Source organism: Pimephales promelas, chromosome 18 (assembly GCF_988280905.1).
Source record: "Pimephales promelas chromosome 18, fPimPro1.hap1.1, whole genome shotgun sequence".
Lineage (NCBI taxonomy): Eukaryota > Metazoa > Chordata > Actinopteri > Cypriniformes > Leuciscidae > Pimephales > Pimephales promelas.
The window spans coordinates 20,447,268-20,471,012 of record NC_142786.1 but is presented as its reverse complement, the minus strand read 5'-3'; the positions used below and the strand labels follow the sequence as shown (position 1 = coordinate 20,471,012).

The window sequence follows — 23,745 nt, the reverse complement described above, 5'->3', positions numbered from 1 at the left end:
AAGAAGTTGAAGTTTATTACCTAGAAATACTGTAAATAAAGCTATAAAACTCAATAAATCAATATTTTTAATTACAGAATCACAGAATGAAAGGGCTGAAAATGAAACAAAAATCAACTACAAACTAAAAATAAAAACTACAATAAAACTAAAATAACACTACCTGAAACTAATCTTAGGTCATAACCTGTCATTTGAAAACCACCAACTTAAAAGTTTGCTAATTTTGACAGACTGAGTCTGTTTTCTCCCAATGTTGTTTTTGTCCATTTTTGTCACCGATGGAGTTTGGGTTCCTTTGGCGTCTCTGGCGTTCTTAGTTGGGGACACTTAAATGAGTAGTTCACTTTAAAAAAAACTTTTGGTGATAATTTACTCACCCCCAAGTCATCCAAGATGTCCATGTCTTTCTTTCTTCAGTCGAAAAGAAATTAAGGTTTTTGATGAAAACATTCCAGGATTTTTCTCCATATAATGGACTTCAATGGGGTCCAAACGGGGTTTTTTTTTTAAAAATGATTGATCGTTTTGCTAGATAAGACCCTTAAGCTGCACTGAAACTCTCATTTGGACCTTGAACCATTTGGACCCCATTGAAGTCCATTATATGGAAAAAAATCCTGGAATGTTTTCATCAAAAACCTTAATTTCTTTTCAACCAAAGAAAGAAAGACATGGACATCTTGGATGACATGGGGGTAAATTATCAGCAAAAGTTTTTTTTTTCTTTTAAAGTGAATTACTCCTTTAAAATTCAACATTGTTACTGATTTGACTGCACTGACACTATTGGATGAGAATTGAACTGAGCTGATGATGACATCACTGTTTCCACCTGAACTGAACTCATAACTGATGAACATTATACAGTCATTAAACTTGAACTGAATTAACACTAAACTGATTTCAACTGAACAAGGACTGCTGTATTGAATAATGTACTATTGTCTTTTTAGAGCTGTTTTATAGCAGAATTGAACCTTGTTTTTCACTTTAAATCTGCTTTGAATTCGATCTGTGTTGTGTGAAATACTATAGAAATAAATGTGCCCAGACTTGACTTGACTCAAACAGGTTTGGAATGACATGAGTGAGAGAAAATGACAGAATTTGAATTTTGGGGTGAACTATAATTTTAATAAAATGGGAGATGATGTGGATAAATTCTGCAGTCTCAAATCCTGCAGCTTTTGGTGAGACGTACTTCATTACTTTCCCTGCAGCTTTTGATCGGCTCATTTTGTCTAAATGTTCTTCAAACAAATAAACGCCCCCGTTGAAGTGAGGCAGACCTACTGCAGTGCGTGTCTGATATAGGCTGGGAGTGTGTGTGTGTATGTGTGTGTGGACCCAGTGGGAGATGACAGTGACGCCACTTCTTAAAAAATAAAAATAGCCCCCAAAATACAGAGCTCTTAAGGTGGATTCTTGAAATGCCAGTGCCGTTTAAGGAGGAGAAACGGAGCGCTGATGTCATGATGTCACGTCCCCTTAGGCTTATATGCAATAGAGTTATTCTCCGTGTCCTAGATATAGTAGTAGTCAAAAGTGCAACAGTGGGTGTGCTAAAATTAGGGCTATCAATTGAGTCAAAGCTTTAAATAAATGAATTACACTCCCGTTGAACAGTTTGGGGTCAGTAAGATTTTTTTTACTTTTTTTTTTTTTTTTTAAGTCTTTTAAGGTTGCAAAGACTATAAAGTCTATAACGTTAACAGAAAGTACAGCTTCAACGTGAATTATAAATCGTTTGTATCATATTAAATGTTTTTAACTGTCACTTTTGATCAATTGAATGCATCCATGCTGAATAAAAATGAATTTTCTTTAAAATATTTCTGACTAACCCCAAACATCTCTTAATTAAGAGAATAATTCTCTTTCTAAATAATTATTTCCATAGTACATTCAAATGCCAGATTTGCATTAACATTTTTTTTTATTAATTATACTTAACTATGTGCTAAGTTGACAGCTGTAGCTAAAACCTATGTGACTGTGTCTATTCCTTCCCCCAGCGTGTGGCGCTTTCGACCTTTTTCTGAATGAATCTATTCATGGATTCCGTAATTTTCCACAGCTTGTCTGAGAGAGAAAAGCGAGTCCCAAACTCACGGACGCAGATGGGCAGCTGTCCGGACCAGTTGTGGTCTTGCTGGCAGATCCGCACAGACGAGCCGATGAGCCGGAAGCCGGAGACGCACTGGTACACCACGGTGTCTCTGTAGCCGAAGTTCTCCCCGATCACCTGACCATTGACAATCTGCTCGGGTAAACCACAGTGGCCGGCTGAAAGGACAGGAACGAGGAGAGAGAGTGATTAAAGTGCAGCGCAGCTACATTACACTGTAAAATATTAACATCAGATGCTTTTAGAGAGACCAACTGCTTCAAGCAATTAAGTGTTTAGTGGAGTGTATGCAAATTCAAAAAAGTGAGACCTTCAGTGGAGCAGGAGAAAGAAACATGATTGAGGTCAAATGTAATTCAAGTACTTAGACACTGTGTGTGAGTGTGTTTACATGCCATTTAAAAGTTTGGGGTCATTAAGAATTTTTTTTTTTTTTTTTTTTTAGAAAATAATACTGTTATTCATCATGGATGCATTAAATGACTGATCTTTTGAACTTTCATAAAATAATTTAAAAAAAATTAATCAGTTTTAACAAAAATATAAATTTTAAATGTTTTTTTTTTTTTCAAATAATATCATAGTGAAAATAGGTTTTTCACTTTTCAAAATTTACAAAATATAAATTGCTAAATGTATTATCAGGATAATGACTTGAATGAAATAACTTGAAATAAGATTTGTTCATTTTGATGAACAAGTTCGAACAGGAGAGTCAAAAACGTGCATCACAGAACAGAGCAAGGCGAGTATTTGTGCTTATAAAACTTAAACTTTTTTATTTATTTGTTTTAAATGAGCAATCGTTTCGCTAGATAAGACCCTTATTCATTGTCTGGTGTCGTTTAAAGCCCTTTGAAGCTGCACTGAAACTCTCATTTGGACCTTGAACTGTTTGGACCCCAATGAAGTCCATTATATGAAGAAAAATCCTAGAATGTTTTCATCAAAAACCTTAATTTCTTTTCGACTGAAAAGAAAGAAAGACATGGACATCTTGGATGACATTAAATTACTGACCTTTTGAACTTTCATAATTTTTTTTTCAGTTTTCAGTTTTAACAAAAATAAAAAAAGTAGGCACATTTTAAATGTTTTTTTTTTTTTTCAAAGATTACAATAGTGAAAATAGGTTTTTCACTTTTCGAAGTTTTCGACTTTTCAATTTCATAATGAAAATAAAAAATGTATATGTCTTGATATTTGGTATATCCATACATGGAAATCAGGTGTAAAATAAAATAAAATAAAACAATACACAAAAGAAAATAAGAAACAGATGAGCTGACTGAAAAGTAATAAAAACCAATTTTGTTTAACTTCAGTTTAACTTGATTTAATGTCAAGTTGTCATGATAAAGACACTGACAGGTTGTCAAGATGTCATAACAAAGACATCTCAAACAATGTCATATTTGCATTCAAAATGTCATTATTGAGTGAAAGACACTTAATGACAGTTGTCATAAGCATGCATAAACCCTACTTCATATTCAAGACATACCGGTATGTCATGTCATGGTTATGAAGGCGTCATGTCAGTCTTTTGCACACCCCTTCAAGTAAAGTATTACCGAAAGTACTACTAGAACCTAGGTTGATGATGAATTTATCACACTTAACAAGGTTTAAGAATCAAGCCACTGCCAGGCAAACATGCCTGAAACAGAAGATGCGAACAGCAGTGAATGTACAGCACATTACCCAAGCAGCGCGTCTCTGTTCCACTCCACAGACCAGAAGATAGACACTCTCTCACTGTAGATCCCACCAGCATATACCCGTTGTCACATGTAAATATGGCCGTGGCCCCAAAGGAGGTCTGACTTCCAATTTTCTTGCCATTGGGAGGAGTGGGCAGATCCCCACACGAGATGACTGAGAGGGAAGGGAGAGGGTGAGACAAACAAAGACAATCTGGAAGGTTTAAACCTTCGACTAACAGAGCCAAACAGCTGGTGGATTGCACACTTACTTTGACAGTGGGGCCTCTCGTTCCTCCAGCTCCACGCACCATTGGCTGTGCACTGAATGTGGGCGGGGCCTAGCCGGTAATAGCCAGGATCGCAGGTGAAGATGATTTTTGTTCTGTATTCATAATGCGAGCCGTTAACGATCCGCCATCTTCCGTGTTCCAGAGAGAAAGATCCGATACTTGGACAAACCACAACTGTGCAGAAAATACACAGAAACCAGTATTCAGAAACAAATGGCCACCCGGTACCAGGTGGTACCCATACATGGTGCCAGTAGTACAACCATTAACACCCATAAAGTACTGGTAATATTTTATTATAGTTCCGTATTGTGCCATTATCGTTCTTTTGTGTGAACGGGCCTTTAAAAAATTTCTAAATGAATGCGTCTTAAAAGGCAACGTTATTTTGGTGTTGAGAAGGGTGTCTTAAAATCCTTCATTGCAAAGAGGCATTGCTTTGGAACGGCAGATATAATTGGCTCATGAATAGATGAATATTAAAGTTGAAGCAAAGAGATTTCGGTTCACTCAGCGGCCATCTTGGTTATGCACCCGGCAGCTATTTTCTATTTAGCCAACAGCAATAAAAACACAGCTCCTGCTTACTTGAAATGGAGAAAGACTGAAATTCCCCAAACTCTTTGTCTAACCTTGAACCTTTTATGGACCCTTACAAATCTTTACTTGATATATATATATATATATATTCTCTCTTAACCTCTCACTCTTCTGAGACTATTGGGAGAGTAACCCCTGATATGACGTTAACAGTATATGAACAACATAATTGTATGTGATAACCCCCAGTGACCTGCCCCTGGTTTCACAGACAAGGCTTAAGTCTAGACTCAGACTAAAATGCATGTTTTTAACTGAAAGAAACTTGCACTGACATTAAAATATGGCTCAATGATGTCTCAAGGCACTTTTATAAAAGCTACTTAAAATGGACCCTTCGCTAAGCCACGCCCAAAAACCGTCACTGGCCAATCATGTCTTAGCAACCGTATCTAGGCATGGCCGTGGGAACATATTTTATCATGGGGGTGCTGGGGGCGGGGCTTAATGGGCGTGGCTTGACAGAGTCGGCGCCAGAGCAGATCTACTGGAGGGGCACTGCCGTTTGAGAAATATTTTTACGCAAAAAAAAAAAAAAACAGAAACAGAAACACCTTTTATTATTATTATAATTATTAATAATTATTATTTGGGAATTTCCCCACCACTTTTTGCCAAGGTCGATATTGTCCCCAGCACTTTTAAACATCTCGCGGCACGGATGTACCACAGTTTATGGGATGTACCAATACAAATAAATAAAACATCCGGTTAACTAGTCTAGCAGAGCATTTATTTGTTAAATAAGAGGAGAAATAGCACGCTTAAATGTGTTGTTTTTTAAATCAAGTGATCAAAGTACTCGTTGACTCGTTGAGTGCTGATTCTCTTGTGGCTGGCGCTGCCACAAGGAACATCTTCACACGGACACAAGCTTGACCAGTTGCGGAGAAATCTCTATTCGTACCGGTGAAACCACAAAGTAAAATAAATTTAAACATTTTGTCATGTCTCTGCTTGACAACAACTGATAAACATAATCGGTTTTAATGAGGGGAAAACAATAACTATGCGAGTGTGGAATAGAACTCAGAAACTCTTTCACGTTAGTCTAATGTTCTACCACTAGACCATTACAGTACATTACTACCATTACAGCACATACAGGCGAATTTGGGGGAATGCAAGGTCTCGAGGTGCATTTTTGTTGAACTTAACTTGAGTGCCTCGTTTTGAGAATGAGGTTTCGTTCGCGAGACGCGAGCGCAACAGTTGCGTGCGCGTTCACAGGGAAAATCATTGAAACAGTTGCAGAGGGTAATGGAAAAACTCGTTCTTTGTGAACAGCCCTTAATGCCAAAGAATGCTTTAATCAAGACATCTATATTTAGTTTTTTCACATGCATAAAATGAGTGTCAAATCAATTTTGTGATGCTGGACCTCAACCAGTGTCATGTCACTCTATGCGAGATCGACTTTTGCCTTATGATAGGCAGCCAGCCTATTAATTTCTATACAACTATATTCGACAACATATGGAAATGAAATAGAAAGTGTTCTTAAAAAACATGCTGAAAAACAAAAAGTTATTTAAAGTCACGTCATATTAAATTTCAATGTAGTGAAACAGCTGTCGCCACGGGGTGCTGCAGCACCCTCAGCACCCCTAGTTCCCACGGCCATGTATCTAGGCACGGGAGGTCTGGCAAGCTTTCGAGCGAGGGAAAAATGCCGAAGCATTGTGCGTATGGATTGTGCAAATCTGATATCCTAAAAGTTTGGACGGGGAGTGGAATTTTTTAACAAAACAACAAATTAACAAAAACACCTATTGCTTGGAAATATTGATGGTTCTTTGGATATTTTAACGTAAAATAAGACGATTAAAGACAAAACAGAGGCTCACTGACATACTTTAAAATATATTTCAGCATTTTGGTAATCGACGGCCTACTACCCCTAACTAAGTAACTTTAACCCAATCCGATCGCGACTTTCCTGGTATAGACCCCTTCACGGTTGACGTCACAGAAAAAAATGCGGTGCGCAGTGCGCATGTCGGGGTCAGAAAAGTTCATTCCATCGTGCTGTAACCATAGTTTAAACCAGCTACCGGAGAATTTCTCGTCAACATGCCTACTTGTTGCGTCGATAAATACTAACTTGCGATAAATACTAACGATAAATACTAATATGCCTACTATGATTTTTGTTTTATGTATTTTTACATCGGCTATGTACACTGTGCATGCTTGTTCTAACCGTGTGTTGTGTCTTAATGAGTTTTTTTATGTTTTTTTTTTTTTTACATCACGCACTGACGCGATTTCCACACATCTCAGCGATAATTGGTGAAATGACAGACACACGTTTAGTTTAGCAATAATGACCCTGGAGGAAAGGTGACGGATGCTGAGTAAGTGATTAGTAGCCTAGTCGTGACAGTTTTCTAGGGAAATAACCATCAAGTCAATCAGTCTACAGTGCATCCGTCTCCAATATGATAAATAATTAACGTTACCCTGCCATGCAGGTGCAATTTGCAGTATGTATGTAGCCCGCTTGTTGATCACGACAGAGGTCTTTTTCCCCTGGCGCTGGCTCGGTAAAACCTCCGCTTTTAACACACAAAAGTCATCGCTTATATCGCTATATAAAACCGTCTGAACATGCCCACAAACTACGTAATTATACGCGTCTAGCGATTTGTAGGGTAATACCCGTGCGATCGGAGTGCAATCTCAAGCGCGTGTCATGTTTCTATGGCAACCAAAGCAGAGCTTCCGCCAAACCGCGCTTTACATTTTCTCCAATGTTTATAATAATATAAATGAACCGTCTTGTCTAATCTTAAAGTTTTGGTGGTCAGATTCAGACTCAATGAAGAGCAGAGAGCACAGATATGATCAAGCTGAACAAGCAACAAACAATCGTTATTCAAAAGGGCAAACAGTTAAAGTTATTATGCGAGTTAACTCGAGTCAGAATGTACATGTGCAAGGTTGCATTTGTCATCCATCACCGTGACATCAAGTGGACTTTTAAAGCTGAAATAATGAGTGGATTAAGCTTGGAATAACGAGAGAAATAGCATGGATAGAACTTTCTTGTCGGTGGATTAATGCATCAGTCAGTCAGTAACGAGACGACGGCTACTAAAATTAGGTAAGACAAAAAGTTTTATTTTTCGCAACTCGTGTGAAATAATATGTGACAATCGGGTCCAGTCGGGTTTGTGTCTTCCTGCAGGGTTCGGGTCCAGTTTTCAAATAATAGACGGGTCCAGGTCGGGTCCGGGCAGTACATTTATGGCATTTCTCGGGTCTGCACGGGTCCGGGTCCAACTTTTGAAATGAACGACGGGTCCGGGTCGGTTCGGTGTAGCACATTACGGGTCTCTTTCGGGTCGGGCATGAGTTTTTGGACCCGTGAAGACCTCAAAGACAGTGCATAACTTGACACAATATCATGCCGGTCTATTTAGCCGCGCCATTTTTCTGACCCCATGCTGCGCGTGCACCCAACAGAGGATTCCAATGTGTACAAACATTGAAGGGGTCTATTAGTGTTATTCCACAAGATTTAAGGATAAGCTGTTAGATTTATAATTATTAGGATTATTTTCACATTTCAAATACCCTGCTGTGCACGAGCATAGCTGTTCCTCAATTTGTGTGTTTCCCATTTGAATGGTCAGCATATGAGGCGGCAGATGCTTGCACTGGGACTATAGGCTTTAGCTTCAATTTTTAAGAAATGATTCTCTAATCGGTTGCATATTATGTCGTGAATATATCCCTCGAATGGAATACTGCAGTCCCTTTTGTCTTGCTCTCGCAGATATTTCACTTGTTCGCCAAAAAAATACTAATTATCTCATTGGGAATGTCTGACACCGGTGCATCCACACTATAATAGATGCGCCAGCCACGAAAGCTTGACAGGCGTAGCAACAGTAACTAGGCAGGGCGGGGCTTAGCGAAGGGTCAACTGAACTACGGTCTAATTCTGGCTTGATCTAAGCCCTGTCTGTGAAACCAGGTCCGGTTTGTTCTGTTCTTTTGATTGTGTTCTACTAAAAGCATAACAATAAAAAATAAAAGTCTACAAAAAAACAAAAAAACCTCTTTGTCTAAATTGTTTTAATAACACTTCAAATAAGTAATCACATCTGACAACAATGATACAATACAATTAGCTTTTCTTGCTCAATGCTAAAACCCCCTGATTGTTCAGGCTGGTCCAGTAAATGCACACACTAGAGTTATCATATGCTATTAAGAGGCGGTTCTCTCTGATTCTCTGCATCTCTTTGCGTGGCCTGTACCTGAGCAGCGAGGGACCTTGTTGTGGTTGCTCCAGGTGCCGTCAGGCTGGCACACAGCGCTGGTCAACTCTTTGGAGGACAGCCGGTAGCCATCGTTGCAGAAGTAGGTCACACGTGTTCCCACAGAGTAGTCCATCGCAAGCACTCCTCCGTTAACAGGAGCCTTGGGCAGCCCACAGGACACAGCTTATGGGTGTGGGAATAAGAAGGATGTTAGGAACGTTAGGTCTTATGTTTCAAATATAATTATGACAAGATAATTAAAAAAACTCTCAACATAGCTTATCACTCTATTATATTTCACCATTAGAGCACTAAAAATTGGTTATTCGAGTGGCTGATTTAACAATACTGTAATTGGACATGCTTTTTTAAAATGGCTTTATTTAAGGTCAATACTAATATTAGGAGTAAAAGTCACAATAATGCACTTTTTTTTTTACAGATGCATGAAATATTTAACGTCTGTACAATATCAGCTAAAAGAGATTAGAGTTTTTTTTTAATTGATCAGTATTGACTAATTTCAGATATTTAATTGTCTTGAGACCTTCTACCACAGAAAGTGTTGACATAAATTATTGTTGACCCATAATTGAATTCAATTTAGATAACTGAGATAAATGGCTTAATAATTGAATATACAGTACATTTTCATTTAAGAGTTAAGTATTGAACTTAAGTCTATAGACAAGGCCAGGGTTTATTTTTTAAAAATCTTGATTTATACCCCTTAAAGGGCAACGTATCCCCTGAGATACAAACATTTATAGACAATACATTCATAAAATGTCAACAAAAATGTAATAAGCTAACACTTAACAACAACCAAATATTGTAAATATGTGAAATGCATCAACTTTTACCTGAGGATGATTAGATTTCCCAGTTCCCACTACAGGTGACCATGTCATTTTAAAACGCAAAGTCACCAGATCTAAATATTCACAACAAACACCATGAAATGAGACGTACACTTTCACAGCCTCTCAAACGGTTGTCTTTTTTAATTACAAAAGGAGTTTTAGTGGTGTAAAACCATATTGAAGTTCAGATACACTTTCTAAGAGAGATCAATATTGTGTTAAAAGTAATAACTTGCATGAAATGGCAGACCCTTTTCATAAACAACGAAATAGCACTTAAAGAGTTGAACACCATCCCACTATAACTACGCTTGTCATCAGTGTTGCAAATCAGCCAATGGATCTCACTTCTCCCTTATGCAAGCAGAACATATTATTTATCAACGCACAGTACTTTTAGATGACACTAAGTATGAATCATTGCTGTGCACAAGCCATCAAGATTTATTGAGCAACAAAACCACTGGTACATTTGAGAAACAAAGAGCATTAACGGCATCGGTTCACAGCCATTCGATATCCTCCCGATAATCAAAGAGCACATATCAAGAACTGAGTCTCTGACAGTGACAGTGACGTGAGATGAACTCTTGTTGCCCAACACAAAAGGCTGAAAGTGCCCAGAATGCTTTTTGAAGTTTACAGAGTCATCTAAGTGTCACTTGATGTTAGTGGCACAGGAGCCTGTGGCCCTTAGAGGGAGTTGGGGCCCATTCTGTCACATTAGTGCTGGAGGAAGGGCCCGCATGAATGCGCCGCCTCAGAAACCATTTAGTCAGGCTCATCTCTACTGCGAAGCTGAGTCTGAGAGGATAGGTGGAGCAGGACCAACGACTCCGATGGATAAAGAGAGCTCTGAAGATTAGTCAGTAATGTGACGGGTCATGAATAAACCGTATCAGTGAGACAGTAATTACTGCGTCTCCATCACTGACCGTAAAAGCTTGTTAGAGAGGCGTCAGGAAAATTACTGATCATATCTGCAAGCGCTGAATTACTACCTGCTGACTTTAAAAAAGGCCTGCTGGGTGTTGAAGTCAATACAATACTGGTGTTAAACGAATACCTCGGGTTCAATAGTGGTATTATGGTGATTAGCGTAAACAATTATTTTGATTCATCCCTCATTCTCTTAAAACAAAACAAAAAAGGCACTTAAAATGAAAGAATCAGGCTATTCTGAAAATGGTTTCAATATTCACAAGACGTACAAGACATCAGTGTTAAAAAAACTTTAGTAAGATAAAATATCCTTTTCTTTACAAAATTGTTGCCTAAAACTCAACAATTACTGTAAAAATTACAACAAATTAATAAAAACAAAAAAGTGTTTCATTACATTAATATCTTCACATTTATGCTTTTAAATCCTCCTAAAATTGTCCCCATTTACTTCATCCACAGTAATCATAAAGAAAAGGAGGGATGATTAAAAAATTATTTGTTTGTGGTAATTAATATTATGCCACAAATGCTGTCGATTCAGCTTAATTTTGTAATATTAAACCTGGAACCAGAATACTACCTGTCTAATACTAATACTATCTTAAATTTAAATGTTAGCCTGGTTATTTGATATTGTGACGACCTGATGGGGGACTGCAGATGTAAAGTAGCCCTGGGGCTAATTCTGGCATATTTACATTGTTGAAAAGCTAAGATTTTCATTAATATATGGAACCTTCTTTCCGCCATAGAATGAAAAATATAAAAGGTAATTGCAACTTTTTATCTCACAATTATGACTTCTTTCTCACAATTGCGAGTTTTGCGAGATGGAAAGTCAGAATTGTGAGATATAAAGTCAGAATTACGTGATATAAAGTCGCAATTGCGAGATAAAGTCAGAATTGCGAGTTATAAAGTCAGAATTGCTAGATATAAAGTCACTATTGCGTGTTATAAAGTCAGAAATGCATGATATAAAGTCAGAATTGTGAGATTTAAACTATTCTGAGGGGGAAAAATGTTAGTCTTTTTTTCCCCTTAGAACTGGCCTGATAAGTCGCAATTGCGAGTTTGTATCTCACAATTCTGAGAAAAGATGTCAGAATTTCGACATATAAACTCGCAATTATGTTATAAAGTCAGAGTTGCGAGATGTAAACTTGCAATTGTGACAAAAAAGTCTGAATTGTGAGATAAAAAGTTGCACTTTTGTCATTTTTTCTCAGAATTGCGACTAATCACCCAATTCTGACTTTATATCTAGCAATTTTGACTTTATATCTCGCAATTCTGACTTTATAACTCGCAATTGCGAGTTTATATCTCGCAATTCTGACTTTTTTTCTCACAATTGCGAGTTTATATCTCGTAATTCTAATTTTATTTCTCAGAATTGTGAGATGTAAGCCCGCAATGGAGACAAAACAAGTCAGAATTGTGAGAAAAAAAGTCACAATTATTTTATTTTATTTTTTAATTTAGTGGTGGAAACAAGCTTCCATATTAATATGCACTGTCCCTTTAAAAAAAAAAAAAACATATCCCAGTGTTCAGGAGTCAGAGATGAAAATGGCCGGTGTTTTTATAAATCAGTTTGGAGAAATGGTAACATCAATGCAAAGGCTGGTTAAACAGCTAGAGTTCATAAAGTATTGAACCTATAATATACAGTACTTGAGTTACCAGCTACTAAACCCAAAATGGACTAGTAAACACCCATTTGCTGGGTCTTACCTTGGCAAGCAGGAACCGGGGCGTCCCAGGCGTAGGAGCCAAAGGTGGTCTTTTTGCAAACGGCGGTGCTCTTTCCAATAAGCCGGTATCCACGGTCACAGGCCCAGCGGACCAGACTGTTCACGTGTCCTCCGGTCTGGCTGCTTATGGATCCATGGACGGGAGAGTCCGGGGTGCTGCAGTACAGAGCTGTTCAGACAGACAGATACCAAACCCCATCAGTTTCTTAATCACCACGCAGACCAGAGCCCTGTGACACAGGCCGCATTCACTTACAAGCACTTAGGGATCACTCTCTTAAAGAGGACTTGTTATGCCCTTTTACAAAGTCTTGATTTTGTTTTTGGGCTCTACTAGAATAGGTTTTCATGCCTGAATGTTCAAAAACCACATTATTGCAGCTCCTCTCTTCCCAGTCTGTCAGTAACGCTCAGTTTAGTTCCTGTCTCTATGAAGCCCCTCCTTCTGAAAGCACACTGTGCTCTGATTGGTCGGCTGGAGCAGTGTCTTGTGATTGGTCAAGATCTTCGAGTGTGTTTGGGAAATGTCTTGCCTCTTATCATAACCACCAGCTTAACACACTACTCACTAACTCAAACAGGCCCCGCCCCTTTATTCTACGTATTATAATGAGGGATATTGTGACGTGTTCGTTCCCGAAACTCAAGATTACAATGGAGGCATTTCAGGGAGTTCAGAAACACTGACTCTGATATAGAGAATAACTCCCTTTGCTTTGTAACTTTGCAGAGCTTTTTCCTGCTCAAACAACAGCATTACACACTAGGGAAAGTTGAAAATGTAAAAAGCACAATAGGTCCTCTTTAAGGAAGCATTGCATTTTCTGCTGTAATAACAGAACTGTAAAACTCTTATGTGCCTCATTCAACATGCGTCAGCCTGGTGTTTTGAAGACATTTCGAGAGACAGCTAGGCTGCAGATGAATATTTCATATTTGTGAAAAGGTCACATTGTCTGGTTTATTACTCGTTTTGCCCACTGAAATTTAGCTCTGGAATTTATATTACCAAGATAATTCTAGAAAGGAAGAATTCTTTTGTAAGCATGATGATTGAGCACAAGTTCTTTTCATTTAAAAAAAAAACAAAATATATATATATAAATACAAAAAATATAAAAATACATAACTGCAAAAATGATTACCTTTTCTCAAATCTAACTTAAATTTTGTCAGCCACTTTTACATTTAACTCAAAAGTACCCGGTCCCAAGGTGCTTTTGGTGGATGCATTCAAAAAACAGTATACGGTATCAGTAGTTCATTTGAAAAGTATTTTTGCTATATATATATATATATATATATATATATATATATTTTTTTTTTTTTTTTTTAATGGATTGAATTGTTTGTTCTTTAAAAGAATTAAATGCACACAAGTGTGGCATAAGTGTAAAGGACAATTTACAAAACATGAACATTTTTTTTCAAAACAGAGCAAACAACAACATGCATAATGAAATTAACAAATTTTCTTAATATTCCACATTTTTTTTGCTAAGCATATTTTAACCACAGTCACATATATTCATAAACAGTGCATTCAGAATGTATACAAGTATTTCTTCTATTACATTGCAAGTCAAATTAAATGATTTTAAACAGGATTATTTCCAACTTCTGCAGAAATAATTCTCTAATATAAAAATTAAAATAATGAATTAAAATGTATTATAGCTAGATACAATATCTGCATTTTATCATCTGACAGGATGAAATAAGTAAAAAAAAAATAATAAAAAAAATATATATATATATATATATATATATATATATATATATATATATATATATATATATATATACACACTGAAAATAAAAATAACAGCTATAAAAAGAACAGATGGATGGACCCAAATGGATGGAAATCTACTTCAGCCACAGATCTGCATTTGAGGCTAAATCCATCCGGCAGGACAAATGAGCCAAAGGATGTGGCAAAAACTACAAAGAAAAGGCTTGAAAGGAAGGTTAGATTTCTGGATCCCTTTAGTGTGGATTACTCTGAAAATACTACACATGCATGTATCAAATGGTTCGAGCAGCGATAAAAATAAAGTGTTTTAAAAATGTGTTTTACAATCTGATGGTGATACAGCACCAGAATGTGAGAAGATTCGAGGGTGTGAATACTTTCTGAAGGCACTGTAGTCATACACTCACTTTGAAACCAAACAGAAGCACATCAATAAGCATGTCAGTCAAACTCAGTGAGAGACCTTGACAGAACACTGACAGAAAGCAGCTTTCATAATGTTAGACTTGCTTTTTCCCAAGTTTCACGAGAGACTGTGAGTGAATTCAAACCGATTCTCAGCCTTTGAACTGAAACAAAGTATTAGCGTGTTGATGTGGAAATTTTCATATCCTATCAACGGAAATGAACGAGCCATTTATTGTTGATTTCACAAGCTGAAAACAACTAACAGCTGGCTAAAGCCTGAAAAGCACTTAGAACGTGGGATGTCAGTTTGCATTTCATCTCAGCTCAAAGGTGCTCTGAAACACACAACCAAACATCACTTCCTTCTGTACCTGCACCAGTCATAGATGTGTGAGGGGGATGTAGGTATGAGAGCTATTTATATCTCAAATAGGCAGGTTAGAAGGAGTGTAAGCGTCTGACCTCCGCTCTCACAGGCACTTGATTAGGTTTAATTCACTCCAGGCTCGAGTTGAGCGGAAGTTCAGCCAGGATGTGCAGCACGAACAACAGTTAAAACTGGCTTTAGGAAGTCCAACTGTGATGAAAACAAAGCTGAGGTGAGCAGAGCTGACACCCTTGAGCAGAAACGGCCAAGTCTTTTGATGGAAAGTCAGTGTGGAGATATTGTGGAGAGAAAATATGTGAGCAAGGGAAGGAAAACTATTGCCTCGTGAGGTTGGGTAGATTTCGTAACACTCCAAAGATCTTTGAAACTTAAATGTACACATGCAGTGTATATACAGTATATTTCAGCAACTGCCACCGCAGTAATGTGAAATGCACATTACCGCTCAATAAAGTTCACAATAAAGCATTATTTGCCAAATGACCAGGTGGAATTAATGGAGTTACAGAGACAGTCCCCTGGAGCAACCTGAGGTTAAGTGCCTTGCTCAATGGTGATTGCTCCAGGATCAGATTACCAGCCCAGATTATAGAATAAGTAGAGATGTTTCATTATTTTCCCCATAATTGTTATTATTGCGGCTCCTCTCTTCCCAGTCTGTCAGTAACGCTCTGGGGTGCGTTTCCCGAAAGCATCGTTAGCCAACTATGGTCGCAAGTTCCGTCGTTATCAGCATAGTTTAACGAGTCGGTGTTTCCCGAAACCATCGTTCCAATGGACATTCGTAAACAGCATCGCAAAGTTGGGTGGTTTGAACGACAGCTCTCGACCTGTGATTAGGGGCATCGTTTATTTGGAGGTAATAAATCCTTATCTTGAGCAAAATAAGCAAGCTGACATTCAGCACAACCAGTGCCTTTTATTTAGAATACATACAAATGTAATTTACGTCTTTTAGTTTGTCAAAAGATTTAAAGTGCCGTGTTTGAAGAGTGCGCATGTGCGAACGTGCTCTACTATGTAAGAACGAGCCAAATAATGAGTCTGGTAATAAAGCAAAATAACTGAGAACAATTAGAAATATAGCTGCAAGCAGCCATTACCGGGGCCAAGCGCAAGAAGCGGCAACATATGCCAAAATGGCAAGGAGTGGCAGACCAACTGCAGCAAGGAGCAATTAAGGGCATTTTGAGAGAACTTTGGGCAAATGGCTAAGAAAATCACATAAACATTAACTTATAAGATGATTTAATGGGTTATCACTTTCGAACAATGGGTGGCGCAGTTACGAAATAGATGTGATGTGGTCAGAGTGAGGTGACAATGACACATGCAAAGTTTGGTGTCAAAATGTGAAGGCATTGCAGAGATAAAGCCTAAATAGTAATTTTGGCAGCATGCCTAAACTTTGATGCTGTGGTATACGAAAACGGTTTTGTCTATCATCGTGCAATTCATAACTTTTAGTCGGCAGGGTCTGGAGATGACACGATTCAATTTTCGTGAAAATCGGACAAACGGTCTAGGAGGAGTTTGAAAAAGAAAGTTTTTCAAAGAAATAAAGATGGCAGACAGGAAGTTTGGCTGATTATGCAAAACCTGATATCTATGTTTTCGGCATAACCCAAGGAATCTATTAAGATCAGTTTCATTGCAATAGGCAAATTTATTCAAAAGTTATTAGCAATCTCAGAAATGAATTATAACTTTTGACCAACAGGTGGCGCTGTCTCAAAATCTTTTGAGTACCTTCAGGGCATGCTGCTTATGGCACACACTGAGTTTCGTAATGTTAGACCAAAGCATTTGTTTAGTATAGCATTGTATTTCACAAAACTGTATTGAAGTCAATGGGAATTTCACGTTTTGTTCTATTATAGCGCCACCAAGAGGCTCAGTCCCACAATTTTTTGTATGTGTCCTCAGAGTGACCCCATACATATGTGTGTCAATTTTGGTGCAAATATCTCAATTTACTTCCGAGTTATAAACATTTATATGAAAAAACACGTAAAAAATGACTGACACATGACTTTGTTTGAATTTTACTACCCCTTACTATCAATATTTACGCATTTGGGCATTAGCGTATAGTTAACAAGCTATGATTCCGTGTTTCTGGCGGTGGTTTCGTCTCGATCGGAACAGCGGTTTTGAAGATATCGCCAAGTGTTTTTTTCGCGCTAAATCGCTACGCTACGCCATCCGTGAGACGAAACCCGACATATTTGGTATCGTTGGACTCGGCAACGATTCAGGACCTCAAAAATATGACTCCCGTGAAAATAAGTGTACCACACCCAAAGTTATAAGCGTTTGAATAAAACAATTCACCACTAGGTGGCGCTGTTTCGAAACTTCTCAGGCTCCTTCAGGGCATCGTACTGATGACCCATAACGAGTTTCGTAACAATTCGTTCATGCGTTCAAAAAATACAGCATTTTAGCACATAATTCAAAATGGCCGACAGCCAAAATGGCCGATCTGGGAAAATTGGATATCGGTCGACTCGGCATGACGCCCTGAATCTAACGAGACCAAGTTTTTGATTTTTGGAGAAACCGTTCAGAAGTTACGAGCAAAAATAGCCATTTTTCATATCTCCGGACCACTAGGTGGCGCTGCGCCGAAACGCAGCACGTAGCCTCAGGTCATGCTTGTGATAACACGTACCAAGTTTGGTGTGAAAACGAGTAAGCGTTGCGGAGATACAACCTCACGTCTGTTTTTGCAAGCGCTTCGTAAATTTTGTTTACGCGTTTATCGAAAACGGTTATTCGAATCATCTTGAATTCCATAACTTTTTGTCAGCACTGCCTGGAGATGATCCGGTGCGATTTTGGTGAAAATCGGACAAACCGTCTAGGACGAGTTCGCAAAAGTAGGTTTTTTGGAAAATTCAAAATGGCGGCCGTTTTTTTATGACGGAAAATGACGTCATAGGGTGCGATCGAATCGGCATGAGCTCAGGAACAAGAGGAAAAAAGAATTTTGTTGATAGGCCTTACGGTTCAAAAGTTATTAGCATAATAAAAGTGAAACTTTGGACAGTTGGTGGCGCTAGAGGGAATGAGTTAGAGACACCAAAATTGGTGTATTTAAAGTTGGGACTGTCCTCTATCAGAATGTCAAACCAAAACAACTTTCCCGCAAACCGGTCTATGGGCTGCCATAGACGCCCAGTCGGAAGAAGAATAATAATAAATATAGCTGCAAGCAGCCATTACCGGGGCCAAGCGCAATAAGCGGCAACATATGCCAAAATGGCAAGGAGTGGCAGACCAACTGCAGCAAGGAGCAATTAAGGGCATTTTGAGAGAACTTTGGGCAAATGGCTAAGAAAATCACATAAACATTAACTTATAAGATGATTTAATGGGTTATCACTTTCGAACAATAGGTGGCGCAGTTACGAAATAGATGTGATGTGGTCAGAGTGAGGTGACAATGACACATGCACAGTTTGGTGTCAAAATGTGAAGGCATTGCAGAGATAAAGCCTAAATAGTAATTTTGGCAGCATGCCTAAACTTTGATGTCTTATACAAAAACGGTTTCGTCTATCATCGTGCAATTCATAACTTTTAGTCGGCACGGTCTGGAGATGATACCATTCAATTTTTGTGAAAATCGGACAAACGGTCTAGGAGGAGTTCGAAAAAGAAGATTTTTCAAAGAAATAAAGATGGCGGACAGGAAGTTTTGCTGATTATGCAAAACCTGATATCTATGTTTTCAGCATAACCCAAGGAATCTATTAAGATCAGTTTCATTGCAATAGGCAAATTTATTCAAAAGTTATTAGCGTTCTCAGAAATGAATTATAACTTTTGACCAACAGGTGGCGCTGTCTCAAAATCTTTTGAGTTTCGTAATGTTAGACCAAAGCATTTATTTAGTATAGCATTGTATTTCACAAAACTGTATTGAAGTCAATGGGAATTTCACGTTTTGTTCTATTATAGCGCCACCAAGAGGCTCAGTCCCACAATTTTTTGTATGTGTCCTCAGAGTGACCCCATACATATGTGTGTCAATTTTGGTGCAAATATCTCAATTTACTTCCGAGTTATAAACATTTATATGAAAAAACACGTAAAAAATGACTGACACATGACTTTGTTTGAATTTTACTACCCCTTACTATCAATATTTTCGCATTTGGGCATTAGCGTATAGTTAACAAGCTATGATTCCGTGTTTCTGACGGTGGTTTCGTCTCGATCGGAACAGCGCTTTTGAAGATATCGCCAAGTGTTTTTTTCGCGCTAAATCGCTACGCTACACCAACCGTAACACGAAACCCAGCATGTTTAGTATTGTTGGACTCGGCAACGATTCAGGAACTCAAAAAGATGACTCCCGTGAAAATAAGTGTACCACACCCAAAGTTATAAGCGTTTGGAAAAAAAAATTCACCACTAGGTGGCGCTGTTTCGAAACTTCTCAGGCTTCTTCAGGGCATCGTACTGATGACCCATACCGAGTTTCGTAACAATTCGTTCATGCGTTCAAAAAATACAGCATTTTAGCACATAATTCAAAATGGCCGACAGCCAAAATGGCCGATCTGGGAAAATTGGATATCGGTCGACTCGGCATGATGCCCTGAATCTAACGAGATGAAGTTTATGATTTTTGGACAAACCGTTCAGAAGTTACGAGCAAAAATAGCAATTTTTCATATCTCCGGACCACTAGGTGGCGCTGCGCCGAAACGCTGCATGTAGCCTCAGGTCATGCTTGTGATTACATGTACCAAGTTTGGTCTGAATAGGATGAAGCGTTGCGGAGATACAGCCTTACGTCTGTTTTCGCAAGCGTTACGTAAAATTAGTTTGTGCGTTTATCGAAAAGCGTTAGGCGAATCATCTTGAATTCCATAACTTTTTGTCAGCACTGCCTGGAGATGATCCGGTGCGATTTTGGTGAAAATCGGACAAACCGTCTAGGACGAGTTCGCAAAAGTAGGTTTTTTGGAAAATTCAAAATGGCGGCCGTTTTTTTATGACGGAAAATGACGTCATAGGGTGCGATCGAATCGGCATGAGCTCAGGAACAAGAGGAAAAAAGAATTTTGTTGATAGGCCTTACGGTTCAAAAGTTATTAGCATAATAAAAGTGCAACTTTGGACAGTTGGTGGCGCTAGAGGGAATGAGTTAGAGACACCAAAATTGGTGTATTTAAAGTTGGGACTGTCCTCTATCAGAATGTCAAACCAAAACAACTTTCCCGCAAACCGGTCTATGGGCTGTCATAGACGCCCAGTCGGAAGAAGAATAATAATAATAATAATAATAATAATAATAAGAACCGGCACAGATACAATAGGTGCCTCCGCACCTTCGGTGCTTGGCCCCTAATAAATATAGCTGCAAGCAGCCATTACCGGGGCCAAGCGCAAGAAGCGGCAACATATGCCAAAATGGCAAGGAGTGGCAGACCAACTGCAGCAAGGAGCAATTAAGGGCATTTTGAGAGAACTTTGGGCAAATGGCTAAGAAAATCACATAAACATTAACTTATAAGATGATTTAATGGGTTATCACTTTCGAACAATAGGTGGCGCAGTTACGAAATAGATGTGATGTGGTCAGAGTGAGGTGACAATGACACATGCAAAGTTTGGTGTCAAAATGTGAAGGCATTGCAGAGATAAAGCCTAAATAGTAATTTTGGCAGCATGCCTAAAATTTGATGCTGTGGTATACGAAAACGGTTTTGTCTATCATCGTGCAATTCATAACTTTTAGTCGGCACGGTCTGGAGATGATACGATTCAATTTTCGTGAAAATCGGACAAACGGTCTAGGAGGAGTTCGAAAAAGAAGGTTTTTCAAAGAAATAAAGATGGCGAACAGGAAGTTTGTCTGATTATGGAAAACCTGATATCTATGTTTTCAGCATAACCCAACGAATCTATTAAGATCAGTTTCATTGCAATAAGCAAATTTATTCAAAAGTAATTAGCGTTCTCAGAAATTAATTATAACTTTTGACCAACAGGTGGCGCTGTCTCAAAATCTTTTGAGTACCTTCAGGGCATGCTGCTTATGGCACACACTGAGTTTCGTAATGTTAGACCAAAGCATTTGTTTAGTATAGCATTTTATTTCACAAAACTCTATTGAAGTCAATGGGAATTTCACGTTTTGTTCTATTATAGCGCCACCAAGAGGCTCAGTCCCACAATTTTTTTTATGTGTCCTCAGAGTGACCCCATACATATGTGTGTCAATTTTGGTGCAAATATCTCAATTCACTTCTGAGTTATAAACATTTATATGAAAAAACACGTAAAAAATGACTGACACATGACTTTGTTTGAATTTTACTACCCCTTACTATCAATATTTTCGCATTTGGGCATTTGCATATAGTTAACAAGCTATGATTCCGTGTTTCTGGCGGTGGTTTCGTCTCGATCGGAACAGCGGTTTTGAAGATATCGCCAAGTGTTTTTTTCGCGCTAAATCGCTACGCTACACCAACCGTAACACGAAACCCAGCATGTTTAGTATCGTTGGACTCGGCAACGATTCAGGAACTCAAAAAATGACTCCCGTGAAAATAAGTGTACCACACCCAAAGTTATAAGCGTTTGAAAAAAAAAATTCACCACTAGGTGGCGCTGTTTCGAAACTTCTCAGGCTTCTTCAGGGCATCGTACTGATGACCCATACCGAGTTTCGTAACAATTCGTTCATGCGTTCAAAAAATACAGCATTTTAGCACATAATTCAAAATGGCCGACAGCCAAAATGGCCGATCTGGGAAAATTGGATATCAGTCGACTCGGCATGATGCCCTGAATCTAACGAGATGAAGTTTATGATTTTTGGACAAACCGTTCAGAAGTTACGAGCAAAAATAGCCATTTTTCATATCTCCGGACCACTAGGTGGCGCTGCGCCGAAACGCTGCATGTAGCCTCAGGTCATGCTTGTGATGACATGTACCAAGTTTGGTCTGAATAGGATGAAGCGTTGCGGAGATACAGCCTCACGTCTGTTTTTGCAAGCGCTACGTAAAATTAGTTTGCGCGTTTATCGAAAACGGTTCTTCGAATCATCTTGAATTCCATAACTTTTTGTCAGCACTGCCTGGAGATGATCTGGTGCGATTTTGGTGAAAATCGGACAAACCGTCTAGGACGAGTTCGCAAAAGTAGGTTTTTTGGAAAATTCAAAATGGCGGCCATTTTTTTATGACGGAAAATGACGTCATAGGGTGCGATCGAATCGGCATGAGCTCAAGAACAAGAAGAAAAAAGAATTTTGTTGATAGGCCTTACGGTTCAAAAGTTATTAGCATAATAAAAGTGCAACTTTGGACAGTTGGTGGCGCTAGAGGGAATGAGTTAGAGACACCAAAATTGGTGTATTTAAAGTTGGGACTGTCCTCTATCAGAATGTCAAACCAAAACAACTTTCCCGCAAACCGGTCTATGGGCTGTCATAGACGCCCAGTCGGAAGAAGAATAATAATAATAATAATAATAATAAGAACCGGCACAGATACAATAGGTGCCTCCGCACCTTCGGTGCTTGGCCCCTAAATATAGCTGCAAGCAGCCATTACCGGGGCCAAGCGCAATAAGCGGCAACATATGCCAAAATGGCAAGGAGTGGCAGACCAACTGCAGCAAGGAGCAATTAAGGGCATTTTGAGCGAACTTTGGGCAAATGGCTAAGAAAATCACATAAACATTAACTTATAAGATGATTTAATGGATTATCACTTTCGAACAATAGGTGGCGCAGTTACGAAATAGATGTGATGTGGTCAGAGTGAGGTGACAATGACACATACAAAGTTTGGTGTCAAAATGTGAAGGCATTGCAGAGATAAAGCCTAAATAGTCATTTTGGCAGCATGCCTCAAATTTGATGCTGTGGTATACGAAAACGGTTTTGTCTATCGTCACGCAATCCATATCTTTTATTCGGCACCGTCTGGAGATGATACGATTCAATTTTCGTGAAAATCGGACAAACGGTCTAGGAGGAGTTCGAAAAAGAAGGTTTTTCAAAGAAATAAAGATGGCGGACAGGAAGTTTGGCTGATTATGCAAAACCATATATCTATGTTTTCAGCATAACCCAAGGAATCAATTAAGATCAGTTTCATTGCAATAGGCACATTTTTTTTCAAACGTTATTAGCGTTTTCAGAAATTAATTATGACTTTTGACCAACAGGTGGTGCTGTCTCAAAATCTTTTGAGTACCTTCAGGGCATGCTGCTTATGGCACACACTGAGTTTTGTAATATTACACCAATGCATTTGTTTAGCATAGCATTTTATTTCACAAAACTCTATTGAAGTCAATGGGAATTTCACGTTTTGTTCTATTATAGCGCCACCAAGAGGCTCAGTCCCACAATTTTTTTTATGTGTCCTCAGAGTGACCCCATACATATGTGTGTCAATTTTGGTGAAAATATCTCAATTCGCTTCCATGTTATAAACATTTATATGAAAAAACACGTAAAAAATGACTGACACATGACTTTGTTTGAATTTTACTACCCCTTACTATCAATATTTTCGCATTTGGGCATTAGCGTATAGTTAACAAGCTATGATTCCGTGTTTCTGGCGGTGGTTTCGTCTCGATCGGAACAG

At 38.5% G+C, this 23,745-nt stretch overlaps 1 protein-coding gene across 6 annotated transcripts in view; it reads right to left on the bottom strand.

Moving 5' to 3' along the window:
* Positions 1-23,745, bottom strand: part of csmd3b (CUB and Sushi multiple domains 3b) — a 636,199-nt gene that overhangs the window by 68,538 nt on the left and 543,916 nt on the right. For all 6 annotated transcript variants that reach the window (XM_089123029.1, XM_089123027.1, XM_089123028.1 and 3 more), the window contains 5 exons: positions 12,544-12,732; positions 8,996-9,181; positions 4,107-4,301; positions 3,836-4,009; positions 2,116-2,289 (listed from right to left, as the gene is read on the bottom strand). In XM_089123029.1, coding sequence (XP_088979155.1) covers positions 2,116-2,289; positions 3,836-4,009; positions 4,107-4,301; positions 8,996-9,181; positions 12,544-12,732 — 918 coding nt within the window. The remainder of the gene's footprint in view (positions 1-2,115; positions 2,290-3,835; positions 4,010-4,106; positions 4,302-8,995; positions 9,182-12,543; positions 12,733-23,745) is intronic.